The sequence below is a fragment of the Lepus europaeus genome, chromosome 13, assembly GCF_033115175.1.
Source record: "Lepus europaeus isolate LE1 chromosome 13, mLepTim1.pri, whole genome shotgun sequence".
NCBI lineage: Eukaryota > Metazoa > Chordata > Mammalia > Lagomorpha > Leporidae > Lepus > Lepus europaeus.
In genome coordinates this window covers 5,405,861-5,428,442 of record NC_084839.1, presented here as the reverse complement: position 1 = coordinate 5,428,442, position 22,582 = coordinate 5,405,861, and the positions used below count along the sequence as shown (strand labels likewise).

The window sequence follows — 22,582 nt, the reverse complement described above, 5'->3', positions numbered from 1 at the left end:
TTTCTTAGCCAGAGATTTAAAAAAAAAAATGATATTCTGCACTTGGGGGAAAAAAGAAAACAGAACACCACACTGTCTTTCAGATTTAGCAACTCCAATCACAGATGTGCGAATGGGGGGGCGGTTTCCAGTCCAGGGACACCGTTTCCCTTTATAAATCCTAAACCCCTAAAAATAGCTGTGCCTGGGCTGGAATGTCTTTCTCTGGCATTTCGTCCCCTTTGACACGAATCCTTTGTGAAGAGGAAGCCGTGTCACCGTTCTTGGAATGTGCTGGGGACCAGATTCCCGAACAGCACGGCCCGTGAAGACGCGGGAAAGAATGCAGAGTTCCAGGCGGGCTTGGAGGGCATCAGCCCACGTGCTTCAAGGTGCCCCTGTGTGCCTGCAGGGTCCCAGGCCTCTCTGCACCCGGCCGTGCATTGCGGGGACAGATGCAGGGTCCTACAAGGGTAAAGTCAAGTTTGAAAACATAGGTAGATCAAGTTTCTAATGCACACGTGGCCCACGGACTACAAGAGGAAGAAGAGCAGGCACGAATGTCAACCTTCCTCCTCGCCGCCATGTTCCTGAGCAGTGACTCAGCACAGAAATGCTTGGGTTCCGGGTTTTACCCTAGGGGCACAGCAGGCACGTGGCGGACAGTGCTGGCCAATGAAAGGGCGAGGCAGCTGGACGTGGGGCTGGAGCCGGGGAGAACAACGCTGGAGCCCTGGGTTACTGCAGATACCAGAATTCCCACCTGCACGTACCACCAACATGGCAGCCCCCACACAGGTCCTCCAGGGCCCTGAGCTCCAAGTATCTGACTACCCAACCCAATCGTCTCCTCTCCTCCCCGCACCACCCCCAGCCCCTCTGCAATGGGCTCGTTTCTCTCTGTGTCACTCTCTGATTGGCCAAGGGCTCGCTCCATTCTACCACATCAACGGCAAGTCCCAGCTGACAAGCCTGGGGAAACAGCAGAACCCAAGTGATATTATTCACATGGGGCCCCAAGCTTCACGGGCCATTCCTGTGACCCAGCAACCCCTGCACAAGCCCCTCTCTGGAGGGCTCCCCACTGCCCCCCATCTCTGCAGACACAATGCTTCCTCCCCACAGCGCCATCAGCTGGTCACTTGCATCCTATGTCACTGGGAAATGATAAATACTTGTCCACAACCTGTCTCCCTTCCTCCCCTCCCTGCTGCCCTCCTATCAAAACCCAAACTGCGCTCCCTGAAGCCACATGACCCCACGGCACAGCCCAAGCGTCAGCCTCACACTGCTTCGTGAGACGACTTCCTGCCACCTCCCGCCCCCCCCCCCTCCAATCTGGCTGTTCCCTCTCGGTCTCCTCGCTGGCAGCCTCTTCCCCGGCCCCTCCTGCAGCTGGAACGACCCAGGATCAGTCTGTGAACCCTGCTCTTACGGAGGTCTCAGCTGACCACCTTCAACCCGACGCCAACCACAGGCTAAGACGCCCACCGCGTCCTGTACATTTTTGATGTGGACACAGCTCCAGCTCCACACCTCCTCCTGGGCATCTCACGCTCTTCCCAGGTTCAACCTTGGCTCTGCAGGCACTCACACCAGAGTCCTGGCATCCCATGGACTTTCTCCTTTTCTTACCCCACCCCCACAACCTCTCACTCAGAGGACCCCAAGGGCACCCTCTCCAAACTCCATGCAAGTGTGGCCACTTCTCACCGCCTGCACTGCCACAGAGGGTCACACATCACAGCCCGAATCACCCCGGTGGACGTGTCCAGTGGTCTCTGAGATGGGACCCTGGACTCTGCTCTAGCCCTGCCCCCCCCCCCACACACACACACAGCCTATTCACAGCACATGAGCCTATGAAAACGAAAGGCAGACCCAGTTCCTCCTCTGTTGAAAACCCCGAGGACTGCCCCAACAGCGGCAATGCCAGACAAGCCAGCTCCCTGCATCCCACGCACTCCTGCCTCCATGGCACCCACCATGCTCAGCCCAGGGCCTCTGCACCTCCCCTGCCCTCTGTACTCTTGCCCACAGGCTAAGTGGCTGCTTCCTGGAACTCCTAAGTCCACGTTCAAATGCGACTGCTTACAGACGCCCGCCCGTCTGACCACTCCATTTAAAATCGGCACCTGCCGCCCCCGCCCCAGACAAGCCTAATCTCCCTTCCCTTTCCTCCACAGCACCGGTGCCTTCTCACAAAACAGCATTTACTTCTCATGCAGCGGCTGGTCTCTGCACCTGCCCTCCCACACCCACCCACCTCTGCTGGCGTCCCCTGAGACAGAGGCGAGGCCCCCTGTGGGCAGGCACCTATGCCACTGGGCTCCCCACGGGCCCCGAGCTGGAAAAGTGCCCGGCACAACATGGGAGCCCGGGCAACAGGTGTTCAATGAGCAAGGCACGAGCCTCAGCATAGCTCAGTGTGACCTCCCACTCGTGTTTCCTGTCTCTAACACGAGACCAGCAAAGCCATACATGAAGAACCGTAGAGATCTTTGTAAATCACCAGTCACTGCAACCATTTACTATGAGGTCCCGAGGACGTCCTCAAAACTCACCCCGGCGCTGGAGCTGGGCTACAAAGGGCTAAGCAAGCCACTGGCTGCCATGATGGCATTCCACACTGGAGTGCCAGCCCCACCTGCTCTGCCTCTGAGCCAGCTCCCTGATAACACATCTGGAAGGCAGGGGATGACGGCCCAAGTTCTTGGCCCTGACACCTAGGCCGGGAGACCAGGATGGAGCTCCCAGGTCCCGACTTCCACCTGGTCCAACTCTGGATGTTGTGGCCATTTGGGAAGTGCACCAGAGGATGGAATTTTTCTCTCCCTCTCACTCACTCTGGCTCTGCCTTTCAAATAAATACAAATCTTAAGCAACTTCATTCAGGGAGACTTAGAAGGTAACTGCCTGTGTGACGAGGTGTGAGACGAGGGTTAAGAACCACAGGACAATCCATCCGGGCACACCTGTGTGTCTTCTCCACAATGGCCTGAGATTCCACTGAGAAGCAACAGTGGCAGGTTTCCGAGCTTCGTCTTCCAAATTCAAGGTTACCTCGGGAAAGTCCAGAGGGGAGCAGAGGGACTGTCTTCGGGCCAAGCCCTGCGTCATTCAGCCGGCTCGTCCCGGTGTCAGGCAGCCATGGGGACAGGTGGGAGACCAGCCCTGGCGCCAAGGATCCCTCCAGTCCAGGCGGCCAGGGAACGTATCACACTCTGCGAGGGACCAGGCACCTAGGAAGCGAGAGAAAGCACCAGCGGTCAGGGAAAGGCACGGGCAGGAGTGCGAAGCCAAGCGTACCAGGAATCGTCCCAGCACCCGCCTTTCAGAGCTCCAGCCCAAAGGGGAGGCTGGTGACACTATGAGCACAAGTCTTATCAGATTCAGCATTTGCCAAGTAAAATACACAGCTCGCTGGAGAGGGAACTGAGGTTTCTCAGGTTAAAGAAAATAAACTCCACCAAGAAGTTAGGTAGCTCCATCAACACACATAATACAGGTCACGCACGGCCCCAGGTCACAGTCGGGTCCAGCCTGGCCCCAAGGGGACTCGTGCAAGGAAAGACTCATGTCCACAGGAGAACCTGACCCCTGAGCAAGCACACACACTTCTCACACACACATCTCACACATACACATACACATACACATACATATACACCATGCCATACACACTTCTCACACACACACCACACACATACACATACACCATACCATACACATATCTCACACACACACCACACACATACACATATATATACACCATACCATACACACATCTCACACACACCACACACTTACACATACATACCACACCACACACACACATCACATCACATAAACCCACACATATCACACACACACTCACATATACATACATACACATCACATATATCACACACATACACACACCTCATATACATACACACACACATATATACACACATACATATACCATACCATACACACACATACAAACAACATATATATCACACACATCTTACACACCACAAACATGGCATACACATGCACATACATATAAATATATGCACATGACACAATCACATACATCACACACATGCATACACCCCACACATGCACCATGCACACCACATGCACATCTTGCATACCACACCATACACACTGCATATACACACACCATGTACCACGTGTGTACACTCATACACACATATATACACCACACACACATATACATACCACACATAAACATGCACACATGTATATGCACACCACACATACACACAAACCATGCACACCTCACATGCCACACACCAACCACACCTACACACAGATACATGCATATATGTCACACACATTGGACATACCACATACATATCCCACACATGCTTATACACCATGCCGTGCATACCACACACCAATACATACATGCCACATATACATATACACATATGACACATACATAGCACACATCCATACCACACACACATACACGCCACACATGCCAGACATACACACGCCATACACATATGCACCATACCACATACACAGACATACCACAAACACCACATACACATATCACATACATGCACATCACACCACGCATACACACCACACATGCCAGACGTACATACTCCACACACACACTCACACACCACACACACACACCATGCACGCCCCACACCTACACATACCATATCCCTCCCACAACACACACTCCCCAAGGGAACTGAAATGTATCTTTATATTAAAACTCATACATGAGTGAGTGCTATAACTGTATTACTCTTCATAGCTCAAAATGGAAAAGACCCATATGTCCATCAACTGGTGAATGTGTTTTACAAACATAGAAAATCCATGCAATGGAGGTGCCTGTAAAAAGTACTACTTTGGGGTCAGCGCTGTGGCATAGAGGGTAAAGCCGCTGCCTAAAATGCCTGCATCCCATAGGGCACCAGTTACAACCTGGCTGCTCCACTTCCATCCAGCTCCCTGCTAACGGTCCGAGAAAGCAACAGAGGATGGCCCACGTGTTTGGGCCCCTGCACCCACATGGAAGACCTGGAAGAAGCTCCTGGCTCCTGGCTTCAGCCTGGCCCAGCCTTGGCTGCTGTGGCCATTTGGGACCAGCAGATGGAAGATTCTCACCCCACCCCTGCCTTGTCCCCCACCCCCCATAACTCTGCTCTTCACATAAATACAAAATAATCTTTAAAGAAAAAAAAAAAGGCCCAGTGAGTTGGTTCATGCTCTATCACAGATGATCCATGGAACCACTGAGTGAAGGGAAGGTGTTCCGGGAGAGAAAACCACAGAGGGCACGGGATGTCCGTGTGGAACTTCCTGGACAGAAAGATCCACACAGAGAAGAGCAACGCCGGACCCGGACCACAGAGGCTCAGAGCACAGGAGGAGGAGGAGGAGGAGGGCTCTCAGGTACAGGGCTTTCTGAAGAGGAACCGAAAACGCTCGGGAGAGACAATGGCTACACGGCTCAGAATATGCTAAAAAAAAAAAAAAACAAAACATGGGATGGAACATTTAAAACCACAACTTGCATGCTGTGTGAATTATATCTCAATGAAACTACTATTTAGACACATGGGTGGGGGGAGGGAAGGGAAGGGAATGGGAGGGGAGGGGTGGAGGGGGAGGGAAGGGGAGGGGAGGGGGGAAGGAAGGAAAGAAAGGAGAGAGGAGAAAATAAAGAAGGAAACACAGAGGAGGAAGGCAAGACTGCACGCGACCCTCACAACATTTTCTCCTCCGGCATAGCTTCTGCTCACCAGGACGGCGGCCCCCGCAGCTGGACTCTATTTTTAGGCCTCTCTGATCAGGGAGCGAAGCACACCACCACCCATCTTTCTGTTTCCTGCCCTGCCTCTCTGGGACCATCCTGGTCTCCAGAGCAGGGTCCCGGGGCAGCCCCGCAGGAAGCACACCCGGTGGAGAGACCCCCAGGCTGCCCTGGCAGATGCTCCTCCCTCCTGCTCCTTCACTAAGACCACAAGCCTTGCACACAGGCAGCCTAGAAGTGCTGACTGTCTTGCAGGGCTCTTGACCCGGCTGCTCAAGGCCAAAGCCTTCAGGGCTGAGCACCCTGGCCACACCCACAGACCCACCTGGCCCCACACACAGCAAGCCTCTGGCCTCCAGAAAGCTTCTTCCGCTGGGTCCCAAGCAGCACCAAGCAACAAAAAATACTATCCGCTTGGTTGCAAATCTATCATCTGCCTTCGCTGGGTAACAGATCCCAATTCTTCAAGCAGAAGACAATACAGTGTCTCTTACTCTGATTGTGCCAGCTTTCCCAGGAGACAGGAGCCTGCAAATAGAATCAGAATAGCAGGAAGAAACGAGCTCCGCTCGGCAGGTGCACTGGCAGCAGGAGGCTTCCGGAGCTGCACTGGAAGGTGGTGTATAAAGACAGAGGCTGCCCACACAGCTCCCTGCCCAGGGGTGTGCCCGGAGCCCATGTGGCTCTCAGGCTGGTGGAGGCGGCACAGCCCCACCTTCCCAGCAGCCCAAGGCCGCCCCGGGGCTGGTCTATGCCTGCACTGCCTCAGCACCCGTGGGCAGGCTGCAGACTGTGCCACCCATGTTTCTGATGTTCGGCCTCCAGCCACAGCACCTGCCAATCAGCGAGAAAGCGCTGGCCCTTGTAGCACGGTGAGCACAGCACACGGCAGCCGGTCCACTTCCTATGTCCTGCCCCGTCCTGGTGCGAGTAGGAACAGGGCTGGCTTTTACAGAACAGCCACTGTGTGGACACCGGGTGTGAGCAGAAACACCTGCAGAAAACAGGCATCCGTTCCTCCACCTTTTCATGCCCTCTCCACACCGGTGAGACACCGGCAGGCATGAGACCAAGAGGAGTAGCACGTGGTGCCCGCTTCAAGCTCAGTCGATGTCGGATTCTGCACCCCTACTCGTGACCCTTTGGGTGACTGAGAGTGACACTACCGCTGTGTGCTGTCGAAGCCAATGCGATATGCTTGCTACAGGAGGGGCCCTCCTGATTGCTAAGAAGCCTCCACAGAGCTCGTCTCTCCCAGCCCTTTGTGCAAGCCGCACAGCCACTGGCACCTGGAAACGAGGTCTGAACGGTTCGGGGTAACCCACGAAAGGCGGTCTGCTGCGGGCACCTTCAGCAGAGACATCTCTCCACTCACTTCTCTCGCAGGCCGATGTAGACCAGCTCGCAGAAGGGCCCTGCTGCTGAGTTATGACCAAGATGGCGCCTTGCCAACAAACGCCCCAAACTATGAGGGGCTGGAAGGACCAAACGGAGGAGGCTTAAGACCAATGAGCAGGGCTGGGCCCACTTGAAGCCTTCAGAGCTTGGGAGTCTCAGTATTCATACACACACACACAGACACACACACATATAGATACATACATATATAATATGTATACATACATATACATATAATATGTATCTATATACATAGATACATTAGTGAGAAAAGCTATCATAAATCAGAAGCAGATAAAGAAATGGGTACTACTTTTTAAGTGTTGATTTATTTTCATTTTATTTGAAACACAAGACAGAGAGAGATCTTGCATCCACTGGTTCACTCCCCAAACGCCTGCAACAGCCAGGACTGGGCCAAGCCAAAGCCAGGGGCCTGGAACTCCATGCAGGACTCTCATGTGGGTGGCAGAAAGGGGAGCAGAGAAGACTAGACTCGACCCAGGCATTTCTGTGTGGGCTGTAGCTCCCCGAGCAGCCACCTGCCCACTGCACCCCACACCGGCCCAGGGAGCACTGTTTTCAGAAGCGGTGACATCTTCAGTGAGACCCTGAGAGTGGATGGACAAGAGCAAGCTCAGCTAACAGGGAGGTGGTGGTGACAGGCAGGAGGCAGGGCTCGGGTGGATTCTGAAGACGGATCCAGAAACAGTGATCAGGAGGGAGAGGGGGTGGGAGGCAGGGAGGGAGGGGAAGGGAGAGAGAAGGCAAAGATGCTTCCAGGTTTCTGAGCTGCATGAGTGTCAAAGGCAGAGAGCAGGAGAGGTGTGAGGCTGGCACCTGGGCCGCAGTGCCTGGACAGGAAAAGACCACGGAGACACCCAGGAGGGCTGCACACGTGTGACGGGGCTGACTTCCCATCAACAGCAGCCTTGTGTGGCCTCAGGAGAGCCTGTCTGTTGCCACGCCTCCTGGACTGTGAATTGCGCACTCCCAACACAGGGCCCACACCTGTGACTGCCACACCCCTGCTGCCTGCCTCTCTTCTGCAGCGGAGGTCTCTGTCCAGCGCCAGCTTCGGAACGCACCGATCTGCACCTGTTATCAGCTGAATGAGTCTTTAAAATTCCTGGTGGTGAAAAAAGGTACTCGGCGAACTCCTACCTCCCTCCTGATTCTAAGAAATCACTCACAAACATGAAGGCACAGCCTTAAAGCCATTCCCAGAGGACCGACTGATTTGCCCACCAGGATGTTGAATTCAGGACAAAATGCAGAGCATGTTAGAGCAGAGGCCTCACCATGGGAGAAGAAAGCTTAGTAGGGCGAGATGGGGTGGCGCTGTGGGGCAGCAGGTTAAAGCCCAGGCCTGTGGTGCCGGCATCCCACAGGGCCCCAGGGTTCGAGTCCCAGCTGCTCCACTTCTGATCCAGCTCCTTGATAACGCACCTCGGAAATCAGTGGGAGATGGCCTAAGTGGTTAGACCCCTGCACCCACATTGGGGACCTGGAAGAAGCTCCTGGTTCCTAGCTTCAGCCTGGTCCAGCCCCAGCAATTGTGGCCTTCTGTGGAGTAGACCAGCAGTTGGAAGACCTCTCTCTGTCTCTACCTATCTCTGTGACTCTACCTTCCAAATAAATAAAAATAAATCTTTAAAAAAAAGTGAGATAAAAGGCACACCAACTCTAAAAACTCAAAGTGGGCTGGCGTTGTGGTGTAGCAGGTAAAGCAATGCTGGCATCTCACATGGGCACCAGTTCTAGTCCCACGTGCTCCACTTCTGATCCAGCTCCCTGCTAATGCACCTGGGAAAGCAGCAGAAGACGGCCCAACTGCTTGGACTCCTACACCCACATGGGAGACCCAAAAGAAGCTCCTGGCTTTGGTCTGGCCCAGCCTCAGCTGTTGCAGCCATTTTGGGAGTGAACCAGCAGTTGGAAGAAATCTCTCTCTCCTCTTTGTATCTATACCTTTCAAATAAATAAATAAATACATCTTTTTTTTTTCCAGAGAAAAGAGAAGCCACAGAAGGTACCAGGGAAAGTGGCAATCAAAACCACAGCTGCTACAGATTCCAGTGTCATCTGTATCAGAACCTGACCAGTCAGTATATGAGAAGGAGATACAGGCTGACCAGGGCTGTGGTACCTCCTTTCCTGGTCTCCTTCCAACATAATCTGATAATATTCTGCCTTTTTGATATTAGATCTGGCTTGGAAATAGTACCTATAAGCCTTAATCTCTCAGCATATTTTAGGTACTTTTTTAGATTATTTACTTATTTTTAAAATTTATTTGAAAGGTGGAGTTACAGAGAGACAGAGAGATCATCCACTGTCTTTCCCTCTCCCTTTGTAACTCTTTCAAATACATCTTTAAAAGAAAAACTCAGAAAGCAACTCCTTTGATTATGTGATTTTTGAACAGGAATAGGGTCGACTTGTAAGGGCTGATAAGCAAAACAATCTCCACATAGCCAATGCAGTACCTTCTACTTAAAAAGTGTGGCGAGGGGTGGGGAGGGAGGTTGGCAATGGACAGACACCACGGGTGGAAACCAGCCGGAATGAACAGCTCCAGCAGAGAAGAAAGACTGGTGGCCGGGACGGGACAAAGAGCCGCTCTGCACCGTGGCTGCTCGCCACCTTGTCACATGCACACGTTTTCACTGAGATCAAAGCCGCAGGGCACTCAGGTCCCCACCTGAGCGACACTTACCCCCTCACACTGCTGGGGACGAGACCACTGTGCAATCTGAGAGCATGACCGTCAGCCGGGCAGAAACCCTCCCCGTACACGGTCCCCTCTCCCCTCCTCCCCAGAGCCCCTGCGGCAGCAGTCTGAGGTCCGCATGGATGCTTCTACACGTCCTGGGTATTTCCTCTGAACTGACCATACACTCTGTGACCTCCTGTGTCCAGCTCCTCTTGTCCTTCTTTTTTTTAAACAAAATTAAAGTTTAAATAAAATACCTGTTGGGAAAATCTCATCATTATTTTTTTCCAAAAATGCTGTGATGCCTAATACCTGTGAACCAACTGTGTCACATCCCGTGGGTGACAGAGGATGACAGCACCCAGGAAGACAGCACCGGTTCCTGATCTCCTGCCTAACAGGGCACAGTCATCAGTCCACACCCAACCTGTGCAGAAGACCGTGAGCAAGTCAGAAGAAGCTGGAAAGAAGTGACAACGCCCATTACACTCAGGAAGTCAAGACCCTGAACCACAAAGCCACCCAACCTCGTGCCAGTAGTTCTGAGGGCCCATCTCCACCCGAACCCATGGCCAGTGCATTTATGGGGTGCGTGAGGTACACCCAGGAATCAGGCACAATAGCACAGGCGGCTGTAAAACTACACATGTGGAGACCCGAGGTTTCAGCTCTGACGTGTGAACAGTCAGAAAGCCCTCACTCACTCCCATCCGCAGAAGTCTGGTCAAATAGAAAATCAATGACGGGGCCGGGACTGTGGTGTAGCTGTAAGGCTGCTGCCTGCAATGCCGGCATCCCATACAGGCGCCAGTTCAAGTCCCGGCTGCTCCACTTCTGATCCAGCTCTCTGCTATGGCCTGGGAAAGCAGCAGAAGATGGGCCAAGTCCTTGAGACCCTGCACCCACGTGGGAGACACAGAAGAAGCTCCTGGCTCAGCCAGCGAGGGGCGCCCAGGGAGGGGTGTGGACGCTGCAGGCAGGCAGTCCCATCTATGCCGGGGTCTCTGTCCTCCTGATCTGTGCAGCCCCCGGGGCCAGCCATGGACCCACTTCGGGGATGGGTCTCTGACGACTTCTCCACATGTTCTCGGGCCTGAGTTATTTACTGCACAACAGAAGTGACCCCGGGGCTCTTCTTAGTTACAGGTGAACAGGATGGGGATGGTGACAGAGAGGTGGAGAGCTGTGCCGGGTGCAGGATTCTCCCGTCTGTACCCAGTCTTCCTAACTCAGCCACAGGCGGCCCGTGTAGAAGCCCGGGTGCTCACCTGGACTGTGGGTGCCACACCTGCAGGGCTGGGGTGTCAAACTGACCTTGGTGTTTAGCAGCCCAGGTGTGGTGCTGAAAATCCTAAACTCAGCAGAAGGCGCCCTGTGCTCCTGCAGCCCAGCAGGTCCCCACCATTCCTCTACACGTGGAACAGAGGCTTGACAAGCTCTGAGTCGCAGCCATGCTGCCAGGGAGGGCTGGGGAGAAGTCTAAAGGGGAGGCAGGACGTCCTTCACACGCCTGCACCTGCAGTAGGCCAAACCCTGAGAAGCACATCACTTCCCATTTCCACAGCCACCTCCATGACAGTCACCTGTGCCGCCATCATGCAAGCCGCACCTTAACATCAGTTCTGCTGCTTTTTAATCTTTGGAGTTAAAACTTGATGCCAGGTTTGAAGAGCCTTACACGGAGCAAAGTGCCCAGCTACCTGCTGGCATCTGGCCTCCTGCCTCCCAGGGATAAAGGGAGGCTGCCCTCCCACGCCACCTTCACCACGGAGGTGGGCAGAGGGTCCAGGCAGGAAGAGGAGAAGCCAGCTTTTGGCCTGTGGAGAAGACAAGGTGTGCTTCAGAACACATTGAGACCAGACTGGGGTGCAGGAAAGACAAGGGATGGGGCAGGCGAGTCCCCCAGGAAACCCAGGGCCACCCAACCTAGGCGACAGCCAGCAACAAAGCCAGAGGTGGCAAACGGGCCAGGGAAAGCCACCAGCTTTGAAGACGCAAGAGCAGTAACAGAGCAGCTCAGAGAGCAGAGACGCAGACCTGGAACGCAGCCTTGCCAAGGAAGAGGTGAGGAGCATGGAGGAGGGCAGAGGGGTAGATCTGCAGTCGGGGGGGGGGTTGGAAAACAAGAGCAGTAACAGAGCAGCTCAGAGAGCAGAGACGCAGACCTGGAACGCAGCCTTGCCAAGGAAGAGGTGAGGAGCATGGAGGAGGGCAGAGGGGTAGATCTGCAGTCGGGGGGGGGGGTTGGAAAACAAGAGCAGTAACAGAGCAGCTCAGAGAGCAGAGACGCAGACCTGGAACGCAGCCTTGCCAAGGAAGAGGTGAGGAGCATGGAGGAGGGCAGAGGGGTAGATCTGCAGTCGGGGGGGGGGTTGGAAAACAAGAGCAGTAACAGAGCAGCTCAGAGAGCAGAGACGCAGACCTGGAACGCAGCCTTGCCAAGGAAGAGGTGAGGAGCATGGAGGAGGGCAGAGGGGTAGATCTGCAGTCGGGGGGGGGAGGGGGGGTTGGAAAACAAGAGCAGTAACAGAGCAGCTCAGAGAGCAGAGACGCAGACCTGGAACGCAGCCTTGCCAAGGAAGAGGTGAGGAGCATGGAGGAGGGCAGAGGGGTAGATCTGCAGTCGGGGGGGTAGGGGTTGGAAAACAAGCAGGGGGCATGAGATTTCATGTGCTGGACGTGCAGACATGGGCTGGGCGCAGACTCCGGGGCTGGGTGCAGACTCCAGGCTGGGTGCAGACTCTGGGGCTCGGGGTAGACTCGGACTGGGCGCAGACTCTGGGGCTGGGCACAAACTCCGGGCTGGGTACAGACTCCAGGGCTGGGTGCAGACATGGGCTGGGTGCAGACTCCAGGGCTGGGTGCAGACATGGGCTGGGAGCAGACTCCGGGCTGGGTGCACGTGCAGGGTTTATGGAAAGAGACTGCCCTTAGCCAGTCGTCTCTGGTCAGCTAATCCGCACACAGTCGGGTGGGGTCCACATTTCTAGATCTTTAAAGCCATGATAAGGTCAAGGACAAGACATTGGCAGCCATGGGAGACAGAAAGGCTCCCCGGGGGGAGGCAAGGAAGACCCACAGCAATGAACCTGAAGTAAAGGTGAGGGCATCCAGGTAGATTTCAACAGCTGAGGAGTTTCCTAAGGAAAAACATTCAGCTCATCTAACCCAAGCCCTTCTGTGTACACATTCAACAAAAACGTCCCAGAACCCGTGAGTCCAACCGGATCAATGTGAGCAGCACAGGCTGTAGAAAAGGGGGTCCGAGTCTGCCAAGCCGGGGAGGAATCCAAAGCCTGGACAACCAAACTGAAGACAGCAGTGAGAAGCGTGCAGTGTCGGGACAACACTGCTCCAGCCAGCTCTCACACAGCTGGCACAGCGCCCCTGGTTCTGGCCACCCTGGCCCCCAGCGCACAGCCGGTCAGAAGGGCGTGAACCTGTAAAGAACAACCTCCTCCAAGTCCCTGCAGAGCAGCACCCGGGCTCAGGGAGGGGGGATGTGGAGTCACACCTGGAGCTTTCTGTTCTCTTGAGACAGAGACAGAGAGAGAGAGAGACAGAGACAGAGACGGAGAGACACACACACAGAGAAAGCTGCCATTTGCCTGTTAACTCCCCAAATGCACACGACGACCAGAGCTGGGCCGGGCTGAAGCCAGGAGCCAGGAACCCAATTTAGGCCTCTGATGTGAGTGACGGGGACCCTGTTAAAACTGAGTCATGATCTGCTGCTTCCTGAGGCCTGTGTTGGCAGGAAGCTGGAATCAAGAGTGGAGCCAGGCGTCTAGGCCAGGCACTCGAAGGCGGACATGGGCACCTTTACTGATAGGCAAATGCCTGCCCCAGCACCTATGTAATGAATGCTGTGGTAATCTCATTTTAAAAAGTACAACAGAAATCATTTAAGTAATATACTCTATGTATCCCAGTAGAGCCAAAATACAATCATTTCAACATGCCATCCTTATAAAAATCATTACTGGGAACAGGTGTTTAGCACAGCAGCTACGATGCCCTCATCTCCCATCAGTGCAGCTGGGTTCAAGTCCTCTGATAACAGGGGTGGCTCTGATCCCACCAGTGCAGACCCGGGGGTGCTCAGGAGCAGAGATGGCTCAAGGAACCGGGTCCCTGCCACCCACCTGAGACCTGGATCAGTTCCTGTTTCTCCATCTTGGTCCATCCCAGTCTCAGCCATTTCAGATATTTAGGAAAGGAACCAGCAGATGGGAGCTCTGTCTCTCACATAAGTAAAATATTATAAAAAAAAAAAAAAAATTGGCTGGACCTTTGCATTCTGTTTTCCACACTAGACCTCTGAAATCCACTTCAAGCACAGCCGTGGTGGGGACTGGCCGGCGTTCAGGGCTCCAGAGCCCCAGAAGCTCAGCAGCTCCCACGCTGGACAATGGGGTCCCAGGACAGCACTGGCCTCCAGCTGGCTGCAGGCACAGGAAGTCCTGCCCGCCCGCAGAAAACAGCCCTCGTCTGCCAGGCTGGCCGGACACGGCGGTGGGCCGCGGGCAGTCCCTCAGCAGGCACGGCTGAGCTGCTCCTCCTGTGGCGAGGCCGCCACGCTGCCTATGGCTGGGGACCTGGAGAAAGCAAGGTCACTGTCCAGAACGCAGAGCTGTGGGCTGAAGAGGAGCACGTCCCCGGAGCACAGGCAGGAGCTGCCCCGACCTCGGGAGGGGCAAGACTCGTCCTCCCGTGTGGCACTCACGTGTGCCCTCCCCGGCACGGGGTCTGGTCTACACCGCGGGCTCCTTGACTCTCTACTCCTCACAAGCAGAACCTCCTTACAAGTCAGAGAAAGGACGAGCAGCCCACTGGGCCGGACAGCAGGGCTTGCTTGCTGCGCGTTCCCACTGCTTGGTGTACAACACATGTGAATACCACAGTGCGTGCCTCTGGATGTGTCTGGACTCGTCCACCTTTCAAGGCAGAAGACGCAGATTGGGTCAACGGCCGTGGGTTGAGCACCTGCTACGTGAAGGTGCCGGAAGTTTACTGAATGAATCAGGCAGGACTGGGACTTGCCAGCCCTCGCCAGACCCCACCCTACACGTGCACACAGAAGTGCCGAGCACCACGAGAAGGACATGGAAGCCTCGCGCACCTGGATGTGAACCCTGACCCATACGGGCTCTCTGCTCCAGGAAGAGCAGGTGAGAGAGAGACAGAAAGGCGGCCCCAGAAGCCCCAGCACGACCGGCACCGTGGCATCACGTGGCTGTCGACTGCTTCATCTTGCCCAATCCTCCAGCCGCTCTCACTTCCTCACTTCTCACGACTCCGGGAGTCGCTCTGCAGTCCAGCTCGAGCCACGGAGCCCTCCCCAGAGCCGGCTGAGGTGCTTCTGGAAAACACTGTTCCTTCCTGTCACAAAGCAACAGGTGCAGCTGACGCCCACTCCCCCACTTCCACCACTGCCACACACACAGACGTGAGCCCGCCGCTCTGGTGGTCTCCCTGGTCACAGGGCACCCGGCATGCCGGCACAGGTCATGGAACATGGCGCGGCGGGAAGAGCAGAGCCGGGGCTCTCAGGGACACGGCAAAGCAGCTGCTTCAGTGCCACGGCCACCCATCCTCAACACCTTCTTGCTAGAGGAGCAAAGTCTTGGTACAGAGCTCTGCCACATGAACAGACAGACACTGCTGTGTGCCTCTGTGCTCTGGCCTGAACCCCTGGCGCTTCTGCCTCTGATCACATGGGGTGGGCTCTTTGCGAATGAATTAAGCGAAGATGAGATCAACAGGGCAGTCCCTGATCCTCATGAGAACCAACACGGACACTGGGACAGAGAAGACAGCCACATGAACATGGAGGCAGAGCCCGGAGCGACACATTCCCCTACAATCCGACAAATTCCCCAGGACTTTGCACCTGTCTGTACCTGTGCTTTGCGTCCCCATGTTCTGCTTCCTGCCTGCTCCTGTCCTAGGGTACACGGGAAACCTTACACTCACATCTGGCCGCTGGTGCCTCTTTACATGACGAAGAGAGGGTAGCAATGAGGACATCACCCAAGAGCAGTGCTGGGAAGAGGGTGGGGGGTGCACCGACACAAAGGCAGGTTCACGGGACCCTGCAGGCTGACGGAATAAAGGGATCTTTCTTTCCCTTCTTCCTAAGACATCTGGCCCTGTGCGCCACTCTGCTGGCCTCCCACTCCCACAAAGCCTCAGCTGTTGGGGCTGCAGCTAATGCTTCATTGAGACAGAGAGAGGAAGGAAGGAGGGGGGGGAGGGAGGAACTGCTCTCTGAGCTCAGGGAGCCAGCTCTGTCCCATCACCATCCGGGACTGCAGTCGCCTCCCCCAGCCAGGCCAGGAGGAGGAAATACCAATGAGCTTCAGCTCCTCGGGCCCTGGCGCTCAGTCTTCGGGAGCTCCGTGTGCTCCACTGCACTAAACCGTTCTGCTCTGCCCCACGCACTTCCAGGAGGAGCTGAGGCAATGGAGCCTTCGGGAAAGAGGGTGCGAGGAGCCCCGGTGCTACCTCCTGTTCTCAGTCAGGGCCTCTGCGGGTCTGCCCCCTGCCCATCACGCAGGCTGCCTTGCAGCACACCGGGAGGGCACGTGTGGGTACACACCTGCCACGCTCGCCGGAGGAGAGCAGGTGCTCCGCGTCAGTGGCCGTCTGGAACCGGGGACTCGTCCTCACTGCAGGTCTCCAGCTCCCACGTGGAAGAGCCACATGAACGCAGGCCCTCGCGCCCTCCCACGGCAAACACTTCCAAGGGGCTCTTCGCAGAAACTCCACACTGCACAGGAGACGTAGCCCCGCCTTCCACTCAACACCCAATGGCTTGTCCAGCAGCCCTGCCTCCTCCTCACCCTCCAGACCGGAATCCTGCTCGGCCTGAATCATCACCCCCTTCTGCTCCAGCTCCTGAACCCTCTCCCCCACCCCCTGCCTCCTCTTCACGCCTCTCCCCTCACCTATTCTACCCACTGAGCACTTCCTCCCCAGAAGTCCACGGAACATGCCCGGATGAGCCTAAGCTGCACTTGGTTCTGTCACCACAGTACACACCCCTCTGATACAGTGGGGCCATCACAGGGTGAGGCCCAACTCACTCCACAGGCACGTCCCACGGCATTCCCACTGATGGACGCCCAGAAGTGAGTCCCTCAAAGCTGTGTCTGTTCCACACAAATGGGCTTATCTACTGTGCAGGCGACCACTGCACCCACCACCTGCCCCGCCTTGGTACTTATATGGCAGCACCACTACACCTACCACGGGGTCCAGCATGGCACTCACCACTGCACCCCTGCACAATGCCAAACACAGCACCCACCATGGCGCGGAGCGCTCTCTGGGGCATCCTCCCCACATTCTGGACCACCAGAGCTGCATCTGTGATCCTCACTCTGGACCCAACCAAGCACCCCCACCACCCAGCTCCCCACTGCCCGGGCGTCTTAGAGCTTTCCAGGAGAACACGCATGTCCCCCAGCTGGTTCCATGATGGTGGCGCACAGACTTTCTGGTTCCTCACTGATCCACTGCCTGAGAGCCCCCTCTTGACCCCAGTTTCTCCATCGTGTACTCAATCATGTTAGAGAAACCGAAAGAGCAGGATGGGCCCGGGGGGGACCCAGTGATGAGGATGTTCCTACCTTGGCAGAGCTTCTAGTTTAGTAGAGAAAAATAAGATGGTTACATAAATCCCTAAAATTAGATTAGAGAGTTTCAAATGTAATCAGGGATTCTGAAAAGAAGTCGCTATGGAAGCACCTGGGAGAGAGAATCTTTCTGGCTGAGGAATGGGGAGGGGACGCAGGAGGGTGGGAGTGAAGGGACTGCTCTGCCCCAGGTCTGCGATCCTGGCCGCCTCCGGCCACACACGTCCGTGCCACATCTGTCAAACGCCAGGAGCAGAAGAGCGGATCTCTGCAGTCACCTCCGGCAGGGTTGGCACAGCTCTGGGGAAAAGGCAGCACGGGCTGCACCTTCAACGACCATCAGGGCTTGGCACAGGGAGAGCGGAGAACATCCCCGGGTGTGAGCTAGCCTGGAGACCTGCACGGACAAGGCTGGAGCCAAGGGGAGCTACAGCCGAGGGTGCAGATGAGGCGGTAGCAAAGGGCAAGCCAGGGGGACTCACAGGACACCCTCGGCATGAATTCTCAGATGCCCTCGAAAGGGCCAGGCGCCCAGGGCTTGTACTGCTCACAGGGATGCAGTGGGAGTCTTCATGCATCTGCACAGGGCCTCCCTCCAAGTGGCCTTAATACGCAGCCTGCCAGTCACCTCGCATGCCCTACTTGAAGAACAACCCTTCTGAAGTCTGCAAGTTTTCCCAGGAACACAACACGGTAAGAGGTGAGCAGAGCCCTAGGAGGGTCCCAGCACCCGGCGTGATCAGTAACTCTCACGAGCGAGCTGACCATCACCAGCTCCAGAACGTGGAATCTCTCCCTTTTCTCCCACACGCTTCACCTGCAGGGCTGTGCTGGTACAAGCAGAAGCACCTCTGTATCGACGCCATCGACGCCTGGACTAACTTATAGCTCAGAGCAGCAGAACCACACCAGCCTACGAGACCGCTCTGAAGACGGCGCGCGAGGTTCCTGGACAGTCAAGAGAAAGGCTGCCAAGGGCAGGTGCTGTGAGCCTCCCTGGCACTCCCCACTCCCCTCCAAGGAATCGGAAGGTAGGGAAACAACTGGAGGAAATACAGGGAAAGAGGCTCCTCCAAAAGGAAACAATGCAAACACAACCGCATGGCTGAGACTTGCTGGCGGATACAGGGCATGAAAGCAACAGTGCTAGCCTGGACGCCTTAGCACCAGCAGCTCCCAGAGACGGCCAGCGCCACCCGCGCACAATGCGCCCCTGGCCGCTCAGCCCCGCCGTGCTGGTTCTGAGCTGCCCACGGACCCCACGCTGTTTCTTGCTGTTCCCAGGCTCCATATTGACACTGATCCTCTCGCCTGCTGGCTAGCTCAGGTGCATCCTTCCAGTCCCCCAAGCAGACCCGGGCTGAACAGGCGTCCCCGCAGGTCCCACTGCTCTCTGCACGCCTATGCCATCGCCCTGACCCTGATGTTACATCAGTCTGGGAATGTTTTTGCTTCCAGCTCTCCAGACTATAGCTTGCTCAAGGTCATGGACTCATTTCCTGCAGGCCTCTGAGCTCAAAGCCGGGCTTCAATACTTAACATCTGTGAGAGCCTGGGCAGCTGTCAGATGAGGGCAGTGGTATGCACGTGTCGTCTGGGACCAGGTCAAAGCTACACCTTCCATAATCCATGCCAGGCACCGATGCTTAATGCCCAGTGCATGGGAAACACCTAATGGACATTAACTACTGTCTGTCTCCAGGCCCACAGACCCGGGAGAGAGCAGAACACAGGCTGGCAGACCTCTTCATAACATCGAGGAACTGACTTCTCTCTGCAACACTGCAACCATCTTGTGAACCGGCTCCTTAGAGGAAGCCTTTCTCCCACTCCCAGAAACCAGTCTGGAAACATGCCAACTCAAGTTTTGGGTCAGGGAGCTAGAGATATTTAGCTGCAATGAACTGCTCATCATCCCTGAGAAAAATCCGCAATTTGCATTTTTTTTCTTGCAAAAATCCTTACAAATAGTTGCATCTGGAGTGGTCCTGCAAAATTCTCCTGTAACATGTGATTAGAACAGGAGTATTTTTATTTCTGGATCTGGGTAAACATTTGGGCCAACATCTTGATTTTACCCTGAAGGAACTGTGGCCACCTAGGGAGGTGAAGACACGTGCAAGGTCACGTAGCTGTGCCACTCACACAGCTCTGTCCTCCTGCACTGGCACCGACAGGGAAGGGAGCAGAGGCTTCAACTTAATTTCTTCATCTCATTAAGAAAAGGTCCTCATGTGTATTGGTAACACACAAAGGGAGAAAGGAAACTGGTCCCAGGAACAAAGACCCCAAATGCTCTGCCAGCCGCACAGACTTGGCTGTCAGAAAACTGCCCAGAGTGACTGTGAACCGTCCACCTTCCCCGGAAGCATCCCATTCCCTTCATGGCCTTTCTGCTGCCTCTGAGAACCCCCCAACATGCACATATGCTCCCCAAAAAGCCAGGGGCCCGGCCTGGTCAGATGCGGGGAAGCACCCGAGGGCTATACGCCAGCCAGAGTGCTGCTGACCACCAGACTCCCGGGGACACCAGAGGCCCTCAAGTGCAGCCTGTGGAAGGGACCACACACAGAGTCGGAAATGCCGATGGCAGGGCCAGGCTTCCAACCTCAGCCCGCCGTGTGCCCCGGGCTCCCCAGCCCCTCCGAGCCGAGCCGCTGTCCCCGGGCTCACAACGAGGGGGTTGAAAGAAGGGATCCGTGGCAACCCACCTGGTTCTGAGAGTCTCAGCCTCCAAGGACAGACTTCCTCTAGCTCCGGAGAGAAAGACTCTCGGGAGGGAGGAGCAATGTAACAAAAACAAGCAGCAGGGACAAATCAGGAACCACGGTGGGAAAGGCCACGTTCTCAGTGCGGCCACGTGGCTCTGGGCCCTGGGCTGCCGAGGAGCAGGGGGCAACGTGTGAGGTCTCCCAAAGTCCCAAACCACATCCAGTTCCCAGCCGACACACGGTACCCAAGCAGCAGTCTGGACGAGAGACTGCAGGCCAGCAAGCCCGGCACTAGACGGCCCCTGGAGAACAGAGAACCAACGGAGCTCTGGGCGTTCTCAAACTCTGCCTCGGCCGCAGGCCCGCGGCTGTCCCCGTCACTCACTCCAGTTAGCACCTCACTAGTTCCCTTCCAGGGACAGCGATGTCACTGTCAGGCCTCTTTAAAAACTGGAAAACCCAACTTGTGCTGAGCCTGGGAATTTCTCGTCCCGCTTCCTCAAGAGGGCCTGGATCCAGGAGCAGCCCTCTGAGAAGGGGCAGCCGTGGAGGCCCACCCACGGCTGAAGGAGAGGCAGAGGGAGAGGGTCCCCACACGAGACCCAGGCCTGCCCCTCTCCGCACACCACGCTGACCATCACTGGCTCCCGGCGCCATGGACAGCCCCAGAGCCCTGGACTGGAATTCAGAGATTTCATGACTTATCCCCGTCTGACCCCTCTAGTCACACTTGCTCTGCATGTCTTAAAAAATTCATGAAAACGTCGGGTGCACGCGGGGCCCGGCGGTTAGGAGGCCAGCTGGTATGTCTGTGTCCGGCCTCAGCGTGCCTGGGTTTGTGTTCTGGCTCCACTCTGGAGTCCAGCTCCCTGCCAACGCACACCCTGGCAAGCAGCAACTGAAGGCTCAAGTGCCTGAGTCCCTGCCGCCCACGTAGGCGATCCAGATTGAGAACCTGGTTCCGGGGCTGGCCCTGTGGAGCAGTGGGTTAAAGCCCCAGCCTGCAGCGCCGGCATCCCACATGGGCACCAGTTCGAGTCCCGGCTGCTCCTCTTCCCATTCAGCTCTCTGCTATGGCCTAGGAAAGCGGTAGAAGATGGCCCAAGTCTTTGGGCCCCTGCACCCACGTGGGAGACCCAGAAGAAGCTCCTAGCTTCTGGCTTTGGATCAGCTCAGCTCTGGCCATTGCGGTCATTTGGGGAGTGAACCAGTGGAATGGAAGGCTTCTCTCTCTGGCTCTACCTCTCTCTGTAACTCCGTCTTTCAAATAAATAAAATAAATCTTTAAAGAAAGAGAGAGGGAGAGAGAGAGAACCTGGCTCCAACCCTGGCCTGGATCAGTCTTGGCCACGGCCGGCATTTGAGGAATAAACTAGCAGATGGGAGCTCTCCCTGTCCTCTCTCACGGCCTCTCAAGTGAAATAAACCATTTTATTTTGCATTAATGAAAGGAACACTGGCAAACACTCTCAAAGCACACAGACCAGGTTCCCAATAGTTTAAGGAGACCCACGGGTCTCTGGTCTGGTCTCCCACAGAGCCAAGGGGCAAACCCCTGGCAAACTGAGGGCCCACACCTGGGCTCTCCCCACACCTGCTGGCCCAGGTCCCCCACGCGGGCCCCTCCTACCACCTGAACGCCCCACCTGCAGGTCCCGCCCACACACTTCCCCCCAAAAGCCACCCCACCCCTCCTCTCTCTGGGAAACCCCCACAGCTCCAGGCCTAATGCTCACCGCCACGGATCCCCGGGGCGTGTCCTTGTCCCTCCTCCCGGGCCTCACCCGCGCCAGGTGGTCAGAGCAAGGAGTCTGGTGCGTTTCCCGCGGCCGCCGCGGGTGGTAGGACCCACGCACAGAGCTCCCCGGCTGGGCCTTGCCCACGCCAAGTCCTCTGCTCGCCAGCGGCTGCCCTCGCGCAACGCCAACGAGGGACAGCTGCTCAGTGGCCGTTCCTCTTCATTCACCGGGAAGGGTGGGGACAGGGACACGCGCGGGAACTTTTGGAGTGACCATCCCGAGACTGGCCTTCGACGACCCCGGAGGGCCAGGGGCGGGGGCTTCCCCAGGGACTGGGCGGCAGCGGCTGCGCCCCCTGCCCGGGCCAGCGCTGGCGGGGCGTGCGGGGCGTGCAGGCCAGGAGGCCAGGGGCCCCGGGCTGCACGGGACCCGGCTCTCCCGCCCCCTGGCGCTCCCTGGCGCGGCCGCCCTGCCCGAGACTGCGCCGCGGGCCTGCGAGCGACCCGGATCACGAGAGGCGCCCGGGACGCGGGGCTAGGCGCGCGCGGCAGGAGGGAGGTTCCCAAACCGCCACGGCGCTGCGGGCGCGGGCGCCAGACCCCCGAGGGGCA

The 22,582-nt window shown here is 56.2% G+C and overlaps 1 protein-coding gene across 2 annotated transcripts in view; it reads right to left on the bottom strand.

Moving 5' to 3' along the window:
• Nucleotides 1-22,582, bottom strand: part of RNF144A (ring finger protein 144A) — a 109,150-nt gene that overhangs the window by 86,374 nt on the left and 194 nt on the right. Inside the window, exon 2 of one of the 2 annotated variants that reach the window (XM_062208916.1) lies at nt 2,955-3,221. In XM_062208916.1, the coding sequence (XP_062064900.1) occupies nt 2,955-3,099 (145 nt within the window). In that variant the 5' untranslated portion in view covers nt 3,100-3,221. The remainder of the gene's footprint in view (nt 1-2,954; nt 3,222-22,582) is intronic. The other variant, XM_062208917.1, reaches the window with a different exon arrangement.